General features: G+C 43.4%; 1 protein-coding gene across 1 annotated transcript in view; it reads left to right on the top strand.

Annotated features, from left to right (window-relative positions):
• The first annotated feature begins 12,831 nt into the window (after window positions 1–12,831).
• LOC143040039 (uncharacterized) overlaps window positions 12,832–17,500 on the top strand; it is a 34,168-nt gene continuing 29,499 nt past the window's right edge. The window contains exon 1 of the mRNA XM_076210657.1: window positions 12,832–13,105. Coding sequence (XP_076066772.1) covers window positions 13,051–13,105 — 55 coding nt within the window. The 5' untranslated portion in view covers window positions 12,832–13,050. The remainder of the gene's footprint in view (window positions 13,106–17,500) is intronic.

Raw genomic sequence — 17,500 nt, 5'->3', positions numbered from 1 at the left:
CGTAAACATACAGATAGACAGACAGACAGACAGACAGACAGACAGACAGATAAAGGAGGAAGCCACCCAGAAAAAATCCTCCAGGTATCCTAATCGTGGAGGGTCGAGGGAGAAGGATGGAGATAATGGGTGCTAGGGAGGAGGGGGGAGGGAGGAAAGGGAGCAAAAGGGGATGGGAGGAGGAAATGGAGGGTACCAGGAGGAGGGTGAAAGGGGAAGGAGGGGGAAAGAGAGGTGGGAGGGAGAGGGAGGAAGGTAAATAGAAATATAAGGAGGGAAAGTAAAAAGGGAGAGAGAGAGTGAGAGTGAGACAGAGAAATAGAAAGGGAGGGAGGGAGGGAAGAAGGGAGGGAGGGAGGGAAAATAAGAAAAAGAACGGATTATAAGACAGGACAGGAACAGGGAAAGGGAAGGGAGAAGAAGGGAGGAGATTTGAAGGGAAAGGTGAAAGGAAAACTATTAGACGAAAAATTATGAAAAGGGAAGGGAAGCTGAGAAAGAGAGAGAGAGAGAGAGAGAGAGAGAGAGAGAGGGGGGGGGAAGGTAGAGGAGGGAAGGGGGTGGGGGTTGGAGGTCTAAGCTTCCTTTAGCTGAATAAAATCTTGTGTCGGCAGACCGACCGAGCGAACAAAAGCTCCGAGTTCTCTGGAGGTATGCGCGACCATAGGGTAACCAGATCGAGGTTGGGAGTGTGAGTAGGGGAAGGAGGGAGGGGAGATGTTTGCGGAAGATAACTGGACAAAGAGAAGAGAAGCCATGCAGTCAGTCAGGGGGACGGGGGGGGAGGCGGGAAGAGAGGGGGAGGAAGAGATGTCGGGTGAGGGAGGAAGAGATGTGGGGTGAGGGAGGGAGAGAGATCGGGGAGGGAGGAAGAGTGGTAGGGAGGGGGGTGAGAGGTTGGGGGAGGGGGAGGAGAGGTGGGGAGGGGGAAGAGAAGTTGGGGGATGGAGGAAGAGAGGTGGGGAGGGAGGAAGAGAGGTTGGGGAGGGGGAGGAGAGGATGGGAGATGGAGGAAGAGAAGTGGGAGGGGGGAGGAGAGGTTGAAGAGGGATAAAGAGAGGTGGGGGAGGGAGAGAAGAGGTGAAAGAAGGAGAGGTTGGGAGGATGGGGAGGGGAAGGACAGGTGGGGAGAGGGGAGGAATAGGGGAATAGGATTGAAGGAAGGAGAAGTGGGGAGAGGGGGGTAGAGTTGGGGAGGATAACGTGAGGGAGGGGAGGGGGGAGGTAGGGAGGGGGGGAGGGAGGGAGGGGGTGGAAGATAGTGAAACAGAGGAGGGGGAGAGGGGGGGAAGCGTGACAGAGGGGGGGAGAGTCGAGGAGGAGGAATAAAGAGAAATGAAAAGAGAAATATGGTGAATAGAGAAAGAGAGAAGAGAAGGAGGGAATGAAATAGGAAGGAAAGATGATAATTAATTAAAGAGAGGAAGGCAAGAGCGAGAAGAGGAAATAAAAAAGAGAGAGGAAGACGAAAAGGAAGAGAATAAGAAAAGGCAGGGAGGAAGAGGTAATTGAGAAAAATATCCTCTAGAGGCAAAATGGAGGAGGGAGAGGAGGAGGAGAAAGAGGAGGAGGAGGAGGAGGAGGAGGAGAAGAAGGAGGAGGACACAAAGGGCACAATAACAAGGACGGAGACCTAAAAACAACGGACCTGTCCTTGCCTTCTATATTTTCTATCTGTTTGTTTGCTTACTAATTTGTTTATTTTTTCTTTTTTTATTCCAAATGCATTTGCGCCACACTCGTCTCTACCGTCGAATGTCTAACCAAAAAAAAAAAAAAAAAATGAAGAAGAAGAGGAAGCAAAGTAAGAGAGAAACAGGCAAGAGACGAAGGAAGAGGAAGAGAAAGAGGCGAAGGAAGAGGAAGAGGCAAAGAAGGGAAAAGAGGAGTCACAAGAGGAAAATGAAAAGAAGAATTTAAAGAAGAAGAAGAACTCTTCTTTCAGTGGCGACAAAAATCTTCGTGGTAGCACGTACGCACACACACACACACACACACACACACACACACACACACACACACACACACACACACACACACACACACACACACACACACACACACATACACACACACACACACACACACACACACACACACACACACACACACACACACACACACACACACACACACACACACACACCCTCTCTCTGTCTCTCTCTCTCTCTCTCTCTCTCTCTCTCTCTCTCTCTCTCTCTCAATCTCACTCTCTCTTTCTCTCTCAATCTCTCTCTCTCTCTCTCTCTCTCTCTCTCTCTCTCTCTCTCTCTCTCTCTCTCTCCTCTCTCTCTCTCTCTCTCTCTCTCTCTCTCTCTCTCTCTCAATCTCTCTCTCTCTCTCTCTCTCTCTCTCTCTCCTCTCTCTCTCTCTCTCTCTCTCTCTCTCTCTCCTCTCTCTCTCTCTCTCTCTCTCTCTCTCTCTCTCTCTCTCTCTCTCTCTCTCTCTCTCTCTCTCTCTCTCTCTCTCTCTCTCTCTCAATCTCTCTCTCTCTCTCTCTCTCTCTCTCTCTCTCTCTCTCTCTCTCTCTCTCTCTCTCTCTCTCTCTCTCTCTCTCTCTCTCTTCTCTCTCTCTCTCAATCTCTCTCTCTCTCTCTCTCTCTCTCTCTCTCTCTCTCTCTCTCTCTCTCTCTCTCTCTCTCTCTCTCTCTCTCTCTCTCTCTCAATCTCTCTCTCAATCTCTCAATCTCTCTCTCTCTCTCTCAATCTCTCTCTCAATCTCTCTCTCTCTCTCTCTCAATCTCTCTCTTTCTCTCTCTCTCTCTCTCTCTCTCTCTCTCTCTCTCTCTCTCTCTCTCTCTCTCTCTCTCTCTCTCTCTCTCTCTCTCTCTCTCTCTCAAAGCTGTAAACATAGATTGATTTGAAGCTAGGTGTGTTAATTGGAGAGTAAGCGACAGGACCCTACAAGCGTTACAATTTTCATGAATTCTAAATTTAGGTAAATACAGCTACGGAAATGCACACACACACACACACACACACACACACACACACACACACACACACACACACACACACAGAAAGAGAGAGAGAGAGATTGAGAGAGAGAAAGAGAAGAACAAAAAGACAACAAGAAAGAGAGAGAGAGAGAGAGAGAGAGAGAGAGAGAGAGAGAGAGAGAGAGAGAGAGAGAGAGAGAGAGAGAGAGAGAGAGAGAGAGAGAGAGAGAGAGAGAGAGAGAGAGAGAGAGAGAGAGAGAGAGAGAGGGTGGGGGTGGAGAGCGAGCAGAAACAAAAGCAAACAAACGACGACAGAAAAGCCATTCAGATGCTAATGGGAAACAAGAAGGAAAGTGAAAGCAGAGGGAGACGATGGGGAAAAAATAAAACGAAAAAGATGGTTTCTTGTGGTGGTGGCAATGGTGGCAGTGGTGGTGGCAATAGTGACAATAGTGGTGGTGGTAATGTTGGCAATGGCGGAGGCAATGATGGTGGTGGTGGTGTTGGTGATAGTGACAGCCTCGTATCGACATTCTTTACACACTGTATATATATATATATATATATATATATATATATACATATATGCGTGTATGTGTGTATGTGTGTGTGTGTGTGTGTGTGTATGTGTGTGTGTGTGTGTGTGTGTGTGTGTATTCACTTGGTCTTTGGATCACGTGTTGGACTCGTGATCGACAGCTATTTCCCTCCTGGAAGAGAGCTCAGAGCTCGTAGGTCCGATCTATGGGTAATGCTATGACCTTGCACACACACACACCCCCAACTCCCCGCCCACGAGAGTTGGAGTAACACCCCTCAGCGCTGCGATACCGATATTATTTCAGCCCCGGGCGAGGATCGAACCCGGACCTCCGTAGTGGCAGGCCAGAGCTCTAACCACAGCGCCATGTGTGTGTGTGTGTGTGTGTGTGTGTGTGTGTGTGTGTGTGTGTGTGTGTGTGTGTGTGTGTGTGTGTGTGTGTGTGTGTGTGTGTGTGTGTGTGTGTGTGTGTGTGTGTGTGTGTGTGTGTTTATGTGTGTTTGTGTGTGTGTATTTACCTAGTTGTATTTACCCAGTTGTATTGTGCGGGAAAGGGAGCTACGCTCGTGGTGTCCCACCTTTGTATCTCGCAGCGTCTAGTTTGCTCTTAAACTCATGAATGGTTTTTGCGCACACTATTTCATTGTCCAGTTTGTTCCAAGTGTCCACCACTCTATGTGGAAAACTGTTTTTCTTCATATCTCTTCTGTAGCTATGTTTTTTTTTTCTTTCCATGTCCTCTTGTGCTTCTCTTGTCCCAGATTAACAAGTCCTCTCTATCGAATATTTCTGTGCCCTTTATGATTCCGTAGATGGTCAGTAGGTCACCTCTCTCTCTTCTTTGCTCCAGAGTAGGTAACTCCAGTTTAGCCAATCTCTCCTCATATGACAAGTTTGCAAGTGCAGGTGCTATTTTTGTGGCTGCTCTCTGTATTCTTTCTATTTTCTTTATATTCTTTTTGGTACTGGGTGACCACAATGTCGCCGCATACTCTAGTCTAGGCCTTATCAGTGTGACCAATATTTTTTTAATCATTTCTTCGTCCAAATATGTAAATGCCACTTTTATTGATCTTAGCAAGTTGTAGGATTCTCCGATAATTTTGTTTATCTGTTTATCATAGGACAAGTCGTTTGAGATAATTACACCCAAATCTTTTTTCGGATTTTCCCTTCTTTACCTCCTTAGTTCCAATTTTATATTATCCTGGTATTCTATTTTTGCTTTTTCCAAACTCCATTATGCTACACTTTTTAATATTTAAGTCCACTTCACATTTCTGACTCCAGTTCCATACCTTATTCAGGTCTTCTGTGTGTGTGTGTGTGTGTGTGTGTGTGTGTGTGTGTGTGTGTGTGTGTGTGTGTGTGTGTGTGTGTGTGTGTGTGTGTGTGTGTGTGTGTGTGTGTGTGTGTGTGTGTGTGTGTGTGTGTGTGTGTGTGTGTGTGTGTGTGTGTGTGTGTGTGTGTGTGTGTGTGTGTGTGTGTGTGTGTATGTACGCAGTATATAATAAAAGCGAAAAAATAAAACAAGCATAATCACTTTCACTAAAAAGCAGCTAAGTATTAATTCCCTCACCCACCCCCAACGACAGAAAAAAAAATCCCCAAACTAACTCTAAATTGAGGAGTCAACCCCTAAGACTTTGGACTGGTGTCTGTGTCGTGCGAGTGTTTTTTTTTTTTTTTTTTTTTTTTTGGGGGGGGAGGGTTAATATAATGAGGATGAGGATATGGAGGAGGAGGAAAAGGGAAAAGAGGAGGAGGATAAGAAGGAAGTGGAGGAGTAGGAGAAGGCTAAGGAAGAAGAGAAGATGGAAAAAGAGGAGGAGGTGGAGGAGGAGTACGAGTAGTAGATGGTGGAAAAGGAAGTTGAATAGAAAGAGGCGGAGGTAGAGGAGGAGGAAGGAGGAAGAGCTAGAGGCGGAGATGGAGAAGAAGGAGGAGGTAGAGGAGGAGGTGTTGGAGCAGAACGAGGAGGTGGAAGATGAGGATCAGGAGGAAAGGGAGGAGGAGGAGGAGGAGGAGGTATGGGACAAGAAGGAAAATCTAGAGGTGAAGGAGAATAAGGTGGAGGAGGAGGAGGTGGACAGGTAAGAGTTGGAGGTTGAGAAGGAGGAGGAGGAAGAGGAAGAAATGGTGGAGGAGGTGTAGGTAGAGGAGGAGGAGGAGGTATAAGTGGAGGAGGAGGAGGAGGGGGAGGAGGGGGAGGTGTGAGTGGAGGTGTAAGTGGAGGAGGAGGAGGAGGAGGAGGTGGAGGTGGAGGAAGTGGAGGAGGAGGGGAGGTGTAAGTGGAGGTGTAAGTGGAGGAGGAGGAGGAGGAGGAGGTGGAGGTGGAGGAAGTGGAGGCCTCCCGTGTGAAAAGCATTGACACGTGACCACCGGAAGGAAGAAGAGAATGGAGTCTCCACAGTAGCGCGTCACCCCTCCCCCTTCCCGTCCCCGTCCTCCACCCTCTCCCCCCCTTTACCCCTCCTTCCTCTTCCTCCCCCCTTCTCCCCCTCTCCCCTCCCCCCCACGGCTCCCACGATCCCGTCGAAGGCGCATAGACCGTAACTTTTTGTGATTTTCAGCGAAGACATTAAAACCTTACCTATGGTGAGTATTTGTTCTTAGTCTATGTATTTGTTTGTTTGTTTCCATAACGAAAGGACTGAAGGCTTAGCTAACGTGACTTTTTATTTCTATTTTGTGTTGTTTTTTCTTTATTTACCTTAATTATGTTTTTATTCATTGTGCTAGTGACTTGTTTATGTAATCATTCTTTATTTCTTTATATTTTCATTCTTATGCTTATCTATATACTTATCCATTAATTCAATTGTATTCTTATTTATTTTGTTTTAATTATTCATTTATTAATTTTGCTAATGCACGGCTGACCTCTCACCTGAATAAGATAATGTTTTTAACCATGTTGTCCATCCCCTCCTCTTTATATACATATATATATATATATATATATATATACATATATATATATATGTATGCATATATATACATATATATATATATATATATATATACATATATAATATAGATATATATATTTTTTTTTTTTTTTTTTTTTTTTTTTCAGAAACTGAAAAGGAGGAAAAGTAGGAAGGAAGAAAGGAAAGTAGACTCGAAATACGAAAGAGATCAAAAGAACATAAATCGAAGAACAAGAAGAACTTGACAAATTCGCTCGAGGAGGAAGTCGAGGTAGGAAGGTGTTCCGAGTGTGGACGGGAAGTCGGAGGAGGAGGAGGAGGAAGAGGAGGGTTTTAATGACGTCACACGGGTCATCCGGAGTCAAGAGGTGGGCCTCTGCTCTGGGGCAGGATGACGTCATAAAGCGACCGTCTAATCCATAGACGAGCCCAGTATGTGCGTGTGTGTGCGTGTATGTGTGTGTATGCGTGTGAATATGTGTGACCATGTATAATTATGTGTGGCAATATGTGAACGTATACATTTGTACCTAATAATATTTACCTCATAGTAGTATACAGGAAAAGAACTCCGTTTATGAACTTCTGTCTCTTACTATCCAATTACTATAATAATTTGTAAATGTGTATGTGTTTGCGTGTTTGTGTGTTTGAGAGAGAGAAACTGTGGCTGTGTGATTGCGTGTGTGGCTGTGTATGTGTATGTCTGCTTTGTGTTTATATTCATGCATGTGCGTGTGTGTGTACGTATCCCTCTGTATGTGTGTATCCTTGTCTGTGGACTTGCCTCCCTTATGCTTGCGTCAAAGCCTGCGTGTGTGCGTACATACATGCACTGCATTGGTATTTTATCTGTAATGACCAGTGCTTCTATCCCACGGAAGTAGTTAGATTTAAGGAGGGATAGGAGAAAGGTAGGATTGCAAAAATGTTAAGTTATTAGCATCTTTTATTCATATTTCATTTTTTATTTCTCTATTTCTTTTTCTCACTTTTATTAATCTTATTTATGTTTATCTTTATGTTCATATCTTCTTTCATGTATATATTTGATTTTATCTTTTTTTTTTACTGATAATTCTCATATCATAAGAAAATGCTGCGTGACGCTGGTCCTTAGGGTGCGCGTACTCTACACGCATACATATATAGCGGTCGACCCCATCCGCTCACTTCACATTTGGGAAATGGAGTGTGGCGCTGGCGCTCCGTGAGGTGCTCCTCCCAGGTGCTTAATTACGCTCTACTCGTGACCCGTAAATCCAAACAGCGGATCGCAGCGGGCGTGCGCGCGCGCGCGTGTGAGAAGAGAAGTTGAGTTGAAGGCGCGCGGCGTAACGCGACGCGGAAGAGCGCGAAAGGGTACATGGTGGTGGAGGTGGTGGTGGTGTTTAAGCATAATCCCCCCCCGTCCCCGTCTCCCCCCCTCCCCCCAACTATCAAAACTAGTCCAAGTCTCTTAACCCATTAAACTCCGATGACAATATTCTTGTCATTTGGTCAAATAAAACAAAAAATCATAAAACACCAAAATGTTTGATCAAACATTTTGGTGTTTTATGATTTTTTGTTTTATTTGACCAAATGACAAGACATCTTGTCATCGGAGTTTAATGGGTTAAGTCTCCAAGTCCCTAAGCCAAACTGGAGAAGAAGGACAGGACCATTTTCATCAACCCAAATACCAAATAAACAACACCGTGGACAGAATTTCATAAGACCCCTCTCCCCCTCTCCCCCCTCTCTCTCTCTATCTATCTATTTCTCTATCTATCTATTTATCTTCCTCTCAATCTTCACCATCTCTCATTTCGCCTTTTCGTTCTCATTCTTCCTGCCATCCTCCTTTCCTCTCTTTCTTTTCCACCTCCTTCCTCCGACCTACCCCACTATCTTTGCCTCTTCCATCTTTAAACTCTTTCTCTCCAAGCACTCCTTTTTATTCAAAATTCTCCCTACATCTCATCTGTTCTATTTTTCCATTGTAGGTTTCTTCCTGACAATACTTTATTCACACACACACAAACACACATACACACACACATGCACCACACACACGCACACATACACATACACACTCGACGGCGCAGTGGTAGCGATCGCAACCGCTACTGTAGCGGTCCGAGTTCGAATCCCGCCCAGTGCTGAAATAGTTTCAGTTCCGCTGTCCTACGAGTCTTTACTCCAACTCTCGTGGGCGGGGAGTTAGGTGTGTGTGTGTGCGTGTAAGGTCACAGCATTACCCATAGATCGGTCATACATGAGCTCTGAGCTCTCATTCGGGAGGGTAATAGCTGTCGATCACGAGTCCAGCACGTGATCCAAGACCATGGTGAACCACGCACACACCTTTACTGACTCATCTAGAGTGTCTTCCATCTCAGTTCTTTCCTTCTTTTCTCCTACCCCCTTATCCTTTTCTTTCTCTTCCCATTTTTGTTCTTGTTCCTGTAAACCCTATTACTTTATCCAGGCACCGATCTTGTTCTTAACATCCTTAAATCTTCCCTCCTCCTCCTCCTCTTCCTCCTCCTCTTCCTCCTCCTTCCTATCTACTTCTCTTCCCCCATCTCATCTTATTCTTTTCGTTCTTCGAATTTTCCTCCTCTTCCTCTCCTGTTCCTTCCCTTCCGCCTTTTTCCTTTTCGTTATCCTCCTCTTCTCCTCCAACAGGTGTCCCTGTCCTCCCCCAATCTCCCTCAACTCATCTTCCCCCTCCACCCCTTTCTTCCCCCCACTCCTCTTTTCTTTCCTTAAGTGGACAAGTCATTACTTACATTACTCTCCCCCCACCCTCTCTCTCCCCCACGTCAAGGTAGTCGATGGGGGTGGGGGTGGCTTTGGGGGACTTGTGGGGAGCGGGGGGCTGAGGCATTAGCAGCCGCGCAGGAAGGAACCACCTTCGTATCATTGCCTTCAGGACTTCCGGTGCTCCGCCCACGCCCCCCACCCCCACTTTCCACCCCAATTTCCACCCCCTGCGCTATCCTCATCAAATACGCTCACTACACCGATAGACTGGCTTTCCTCTTTAATACATTGACCCTTGGACGGTGTGTCAGCCCCCCACATAACCCCCCCCCACACACACCAACAGTCCTCCTCCCCCTCCCTCACGCACACCGTCAGACCCCACAGCCATAGCCACCGTCACAGCTGATGTCACCTAGGGACAGTTTCACGGTCAGTTACTGGTCGATGAGGGTCGTGGTGAGTCCGGTGGCTAGCGTGCTGGTCCCAATTTTTTTTTTTTTTTTTTTTTTTTTTTTTTTTTTTCAGAAGTTCCTCACGTCCACCATGCAGGAGTCGAACCCACGTGAGCCGTGTGCGTTTACCACCGGACCACCGTGGTCGTAAGAGGGAGCGCCTGGTTCCGCCGGCTGGACATCATCGACCAATGGAACAGTCGAAAGAAGAACGGTGGAACGTTATAGCGGAAGGATGGGACGAAACAGTGGAACGATAGAATGAGCACAATGGAACAGTGGAACGGAACAGCGGAACTATGGAATGTAGTAGTGAAACAATGGAACAGAGCAATGGAATGAGAACAGTGTAACAGAGAAGTGGGACGACGGAACGGAACAGTGGCACAGCGGAACAGAGAAGTGGAATGACGGAACAAAACAGTGGAACGACAGAACAGATCAGTGGAACGATGGAACAGATAAGTGGAACACCGGAACAGAACACTTGAACGACGGAACCGCGGAACGGAACAGTGGAACGGCGGAACGGAACTTCGGAATAACGGAACGGAACAACAGAATAACTGAACGGAATAACGGAACGGAACAGCGGAACGAAGGAATTGACAGGGGAACGACGGAACGGAACAGTGGGACGACGGAACAGAATGAACCTGCCGGAACGTGGAACGGAACCTTGTCATGCAGCTTTACGTCCTTTTCCTTTTGCAGCCGTTCTTGTGAAAGGTGCAACTGTCCTGTTATTTGTGGTTGTTACTTTCGTCACGGGGAAGGTCACTGGGAAACAGCAGAACGGTGGAATATCGGAACGGTGGGATAACGGAACGGTGGATCAGCGGAATTGTGGGATAACGGAATAGTGAAATAATGGAACGGTGAACCAGCGGAATTATAGGATAACGGAATAGTGGAATAACGGAATAGTGGACAGCGGAATGCTGGGATGACGGAATAGTGGATCAGCAGAATGGTGGGATACAGTAGTGGAATAGCGGAAAGGTGGATCAGAGGAATAGTGGGGTAAAGGAATAGTGGAATAGCGGAAAGGTGGATCAGAGGAATGGTGGGATAAAGGAGTAGTGGAATAGCGGAAAGATGGATCAGAAGAATGGTGAGATAAAGGAATAGTGGAATAGCGGAACGGTGGATTAGTTGAATGGTAAATCAGCGGTGTAGCGGAAATCTAGAACGGTGGGTTTGCGGAACAGTGAAATAGCGGAGTGCTAGAATAGAGGAACGACAGAGCTCTAGAACGGCAGAACTAAGAAACATCGGACTGCTGAAAGATACAGACATACAAACGACAACCAGACATACAGACATACGGGACGACAACCCCAAAGAGACGAACAAACAGACAGACAAACAGACAATCAAACGGTCGCCGTGGCCCCCCCGAGGGGCCGAACGCTTGAGTGGACACGCCACTAGAGGGCCATCGCCAGGGGCCACCAGGGGCCTCCTGGTACGCACGAGGACCCTACATTCGACTGTGAGGCTCATTTGACCTGCCGCTAGGTGATTTTAATCAGCCAATATGAACCTTTACGTCGGTTGAGGAGGGGGAAGAGGGGAGGGTTTTTTTTTTTTTTTTTTTTTTTTTTAATCTTATACTCACATGGGGAGGGAGTTCTCTCCCCCTCCCCAAACAAGAACATAAGAATGAAGGAGACTGCAAGAGGCCCTAAGGCCTACACTAGGCAGTTCCATATCCATTACCACCTTTCATTCTCATCCATAAAGTTATCTAACCTTCTCTTAAAACAGTCAGTTGTTTTAGCGCTCACTCCATGGTTACTAAGCCTATTCCATTCGTTAACTACTCTGTTAACTACTCGTTAACTACCAGTCCTTACCTACTTCCTTGTTAAACCTAAATTTGTCCAATTGAAATCCATATCACTAAAATCGGCTGAGGTCAGCCGGAATAGAATAAATGACGCCACAGTTTTAAAGGCCTTATCACACTCAGCGTTTTCTCCTTCGACTGTTAGAGCAAATTTACAGCCCGTCGCTTTCGGGAAGGAATTTGATATGGAGGAGTACAATAATCCTCTTCCAGCATATCAAAAGACATTCAGTGTAAATGGCCGAGAAAACAAAATAGTTTGCCAGAGTGATTTCACGGCGGAAAACATTCTGGATGTGGGCAACACCGCCGATGAATTGGAGGTTGGAAGAAAAATAGCCCAGTGTTTATAACGCCCTCAGCAGAATAAATTCGCTTGCCGACAAATGAATAAAGTAAACAAAAATAATCGGCGATGACAACAAGAGTTGGAGTCCAGACCGTAAACACAGTGACGCTCAATGTAGATTTTATTCTGGCTAAACACATGCTATTTTATTCAAGGAAAAGCTGCCCCCCCCTGTCTTGAAGGACCCTTGGGGCGACCGAGACCCCCTTTCAGCTCGTTCGGCGTTAGCCAGAACGATATATGTAAAATGCATCACTGTTGAAAGAGGTAATGTGTGTACATATTACACACACACACACGCACACACATTTATTCCTGTTATTCTGAAGTCCATATACGCACATATACGCACACGCGTGCACACACACACGTATACGCACACGCATGTAAGCAATTCACTGGTGTGTAAGCACTGACCCCTCTGCGCCCTTTCCTATCTCCTTCCCCTCCTCCTCCTCCTCCTCCTCCTCCTCCTCCTCCCCCACCTTCCCCCATCCCCCCTCCTCGTCTCAACCCACCTCTCCCTCTCCGTCCTCCCCCTCCTCCTCCTCCTCCTCCCCTCCCGCCTCCTCCGATCGACGAGTGCGGCGGTGAGTCGGCGGGCAGTCGTGTCCTAACTCCCGCCGGAAGCGGACGTGTGTCTAGTCGACGTCCTGACTTCGCCGTCTCCGCCTCCGTCCGGAAGCCCCCGAACTCGCCGTCGATCTCGTACTCGAAGAAATGTTCCTCGAGTCGCCCACGTGACGTCACTCATAGATCTTCTTCAGCGAGTGACCCAAGCAAGGTCACGCTTACACGGTGCACTAAACAGTTTCTGATGGCTCAGTGACTTAGCCGTCCCCCTGCCCCCCAAAGAAAAACCAAAAAGCCAGTGGTGTCCGTTTACGTTGAAAAATAAATACGTGAAAATAATAATCATCCGCGGACGTTTTGCCCCCAAGAACCAAGTGACCAACCCAAGTTTTGTTTAGAGTTCGCCTGACCTGGTCAAGTAAGGTCAGCGTGGAGTGACCTGATACAAGACTGAACAAATCAACACTGTACCTCCTTCCCTCCCTCAGCCTCGTACCTCCCTCCATACCCAGGTTCCCTTCGAGGTCCTCCTCCAGCCCCTTCCATACCCAGGTCCTCCTCCAAGGGTCCTACTTCAGCTTCCTTCGTCAGCGCTATCTTCGGGAACCTCCTCCTCAACGTCGTCCTCCGCCCCTGCGGAGGCGCCCTACGCGGGCCATGACAGATCTCGACACTTCAGGAGTCGCCCTTTGGCCTCAGTGGTGCTACTCAGGTAAGCCCTGGACTACTTTGAACTACTTTGAACTACCTCGAAAAGTAGTTATATTCGAGAAATTGGCGTAGTTTGAAATCTTGGGTAGTTCTTTAATCTTCTGGATCTTTTTATCCGCTTAGTTTCATATTTAGTTTCAGATTTTCAAATCTCTGAATTTTAGTCTGAACCAAGTTAACGTTTAATCTCATTCAAGTTACTTAACTCTTTATCTATTCACTTAACTGTCTCGTTAATCATTATCATTAACTAGTGATATATATTTATCACTCTAGAACTCTTCTAGTTACTAGAGCCAAATCTAGAGACGAATGACTGATAGATTTAGTGCGTTGTGGTGATTCAGACTTCGTCGCCTCCTTCTTGCTTGAAAGACTCTAAGTTCCATCGCCAGTGGCTTCCCAAGTACAGATGGCAAAGGTGATGACTTAGGCTTAAGTTGAACAGCTTATGTAGTAAGCTTTTATTTTGTTTTATTTTTTCTTTGAAAATTTTATTTTGTAAAAAAAAAAAGAAAAAAAAAAAGCCACGGCCGAGATCAAACGCTGGTATGATTTTTTTTTTTCGAAAATCTATCATACGTATGTATATATATATATATATATATATATATATATATATATATATATATATATACATGCATATGTTTCATTTACTCATTGAACGAAATTTTACCTATTGAAATAAACCCTTTCAGAAACAAAATTAGATCAAATAAAATAAATAAAATAAGAACCTAAAACACAGCAAGACCACGAAAGTCACAAAATAAAATATAATTCCTCATAGACGCAAGAAATGAAAAAGAAATCGAATAAAATAATTTTCGAAAGAGAGAATGAAGAGAGGAAAGCCATAGACTCAAAAGTCGTGACACTTCCGTAGCTCGGCAGTCTCCGCCCGTAGATTGTTTCCTGTCTTGGCTCGTAGTTCACGCCAGCTCCTCCGAACTTGACTTTTGACACGCATAGATGGTTTTTAACATATCTAAATTGTATCTGTTTATTTATTTATTCATATATTTATTCATTTATTTATTTATTTGTTTATTTATCTATCTATCTATTTATTTACTTATTTATTCATTTTTGTTTTATGTACTACCATCTCATTCCTGAATTTTTGTATAAATGTCTTAATATATTTTCTTAAACCATGTTTTCCATGTCTGTCAACAGCGTTTATATACTTCATATATATATATATACGTATATATATGTATATATATATGTATATATATATGTGTATATATATATATATATATATATACATATGCGTAAGTAACCACTTTTCCTAGTGGTTACTTATGCATTTGTGAACACACGTACCTAGTGTTTTTATTGCATATGTGTGTGTGTGTGTGTGTGTGTGTGTGTGTGTGTGTGTGTGTGTGTGTGTGTGTGTGTGTGTGTGTGTGTGTGTGTGTGTGTGTGTGTGTGTGTGTGTGTAATTACCTTGTATTTTACGGGATGGGAGCTGTGTGTGTGTGTGTGTGTGTGTGTGTGTGTGTGTGTGTGTGTGTGTGTGTGTGTGTGTGTGTGTGTGTGTGTGTGTGTGTGTGTGTGTGTGTGTGTGTGTGTGTGTGTGTGTGTGTGTGTGTGTGTGTGTGTGTGTGTGTGTGTGTGTGTGTGTGTGTGTGTGTGTGTAAACACTACGTACGATCCCAAGTCTCCCCAAAATGTAAAAATCAACTTTATTTTATTATTAACTTTGTAATCAACATTATCATTAACAATATTCAATATTAAGATCGCTTGCGAAAATAAGATAAAAGACAAATTATTCCGCTATCAAGTTAGCGTTATTTGTGTTATCGTTATTTTTATTAATGCTATCTATAGTTATCTTTATTTATTTTTATTTTTATTATTTATTGTTTATGTAATTGTTATATTCTTTGTTCGCAATCACGGGGTAAATTGCTAAAAGTTACAATGACAAAGTTGACATGTTGAAATTAGTTGCATTCCATTGAGCAGCAATTCAACTGTTGAGATAAATAATTAGAAATAATAATAATAATAATAATAATAATAATAATAATAATAATAATAATAATAATAATGATAATAATAATAATAATAATAATAATAATAATAATAATAATTAATAATAATGATTAATTATAATGATAATTCATAAGTAACGCATATAAAAAATATAGCAATTATAATAATAGCAACAAAGCACAAATAACAAAAATAATAAATAATGATAATAGTAATAATTATGATAATATTAATAACAATATAAATAATATGTAATAATAACGCATTTCCCTCCTTTTTTCTTCATTTTTCCATTCTTCCATTCTCCCTCTTTCTTTCACGCGTGTGTGTGTACCTTTGTATATATCGTAGCGGCACTCTCAGCACAAAGAGTAAAGGTGACGTTAGGTCAGTGTTAAGCGTGTCCTGGGGTGAACATCATGATGATCATATTGTTATTTATATATCTAATTATTTCTATACATTCATACATGTACATATTATTCATAATTAATAACATTATGAATACTAAGCACTAGATAGCCATATTACGGAATAAGATCATATAACGACTGTTCATAGATCAATAGAACCTTAACTAAACTATCAAAGGTTAAATCTAGATAGTTTTAACCCTACACGGTTAAAGATTACTCCCCTCTGTCGAAGAAATGACTTGTCGATAACCTTGATAAATAAATGGATGACCTAAAACAAGACAAAAAGTCATCGTAAGCACTAGTTTAACTGACTTATTTCATAACTCGATTTAGATTATGTATTTGGTTACGATTGTATTCAGGCTAACCACTCTACATTCGTTTCTGGTCTTGAAATCAAATTAGTCAGTCAGTTAGCGCCCCGCCCCAACCTGTGACGTAAGATCTAGGAACTGATGTGAGTGGATACTAACATGACAATAATTTTTTTTTTTTTTTTTTTTTTTTTTTTTTTACTATGAAGAGAAATTAATTATGCGTTTATTATCACGGGACTATCCGAACACCCTGGGCAATGGTGACGGCTCCGTCCGCAGATCAAATAATCCCCCGGAAACAATTTGGTCCCTGTCACTGATGAGAGCTGTTTGCCCTGGCTATCCAAGTACATAGGGCAAAGGTACTTGGCCTCAGCTACGTACCTTCTGACGTCACACCATACAACGTGAAGTCACATGATATCACGATGCCACATGACAATGTGACGTCATAACACAGACGTCACATGACACCACGTGACATCATACCACATCAGTTGATGACATAAAATGGTGACGCCTCACCATAACACGTGACGTCTCACGTAACGGCACATGGCACCACGTGACGTCATATTACACCATATGATGTCACATTATACATCGTGACATCACACCTTGTGACGTCCTATGACATCACGTGACGTCACATGACACCACGTGGCGTGGCCAGCGGTCAACCCTAACGACCCCAATGACGACTGCTGGCATCTTCCCAGGCGGCAGCCACTGGTGCCAACGCGCCAGGAGAGAGTGGGTGGGGAGGGGGAAGTGTCCACTGGACATCTGACACCGTGTAACGTACGTCTGGGCTCAAAAAGTGACACACAGTGTCACCCCAGAAATTCTACTTTTATTTTGATATTTTTGAGATTTTTTCATCAGTAGATATACTCGTAAGCTCATCTGCTTCGTTATCTTTATATATATATATATATATATATATATATATATATGTATATATATATATATATATGTATATATATATATATATATATATATATATATATATATATATATATATATATATATATATATATATATATATATATATATATATTCCCCTTCTACCCATCACCACGTCTTCATTGTTTTTCTATATTCGCTGCTTATAATATTTTATTGTATATTACTTGGTCGAAGGATGAATGAAAATAAAGGGAAGGAATAATCAATTCCTAAGTAACAGAGATTATGCAAAGCTGAAGGAAAGACAATTAACATAAGTACATTTTTATCAATTTGATAATTTGATACCGTGGTGACCCCAGGAGTGGGGGAAGGGGGCCATTACACACACACACAAACACACACACACACATACACACGCACAGACACACACACACACGCACACACATACGACACGCCATCTTCCGGACCTGAAGTGAACTTTGAAGCTCTTCTTCAGTGTAGACTTTGTTTTCTTCGTATTTTGAAAAATATCTCCCCTTGGCGAGACGTGCGAAATATCAGTGACATCCTAAATCTAGCACTCCCAATATATATATATGTATATATATATATATATATATATATATATATGTATATATATATATATATATATAATATATATTTATATATGTATATATGTATATATGTATACATATATACATACATATATATATATATAATATATATAATATATATATA

Source organism: Oratosquilla oratoria, chromosome 1 (genome assembly GCF_046742065.1).
Source record: "Oratosquilla oratoria isolate Oo_2021 chromosome 1, ASM4674206v1, whole genome shotgun sequence".
NCBI classification, from domain to species: Eukaryota; Metazoa; Arthropoda; class Malacostraca; order Stomatopoda; family Squillidae; genus Oratosquilla; species Oratosquilla oratoria.
Note: the sequence above shows the minus strand (reverse complement) of the source record. Positions and strands in the feature narration are given on the sequence as shown.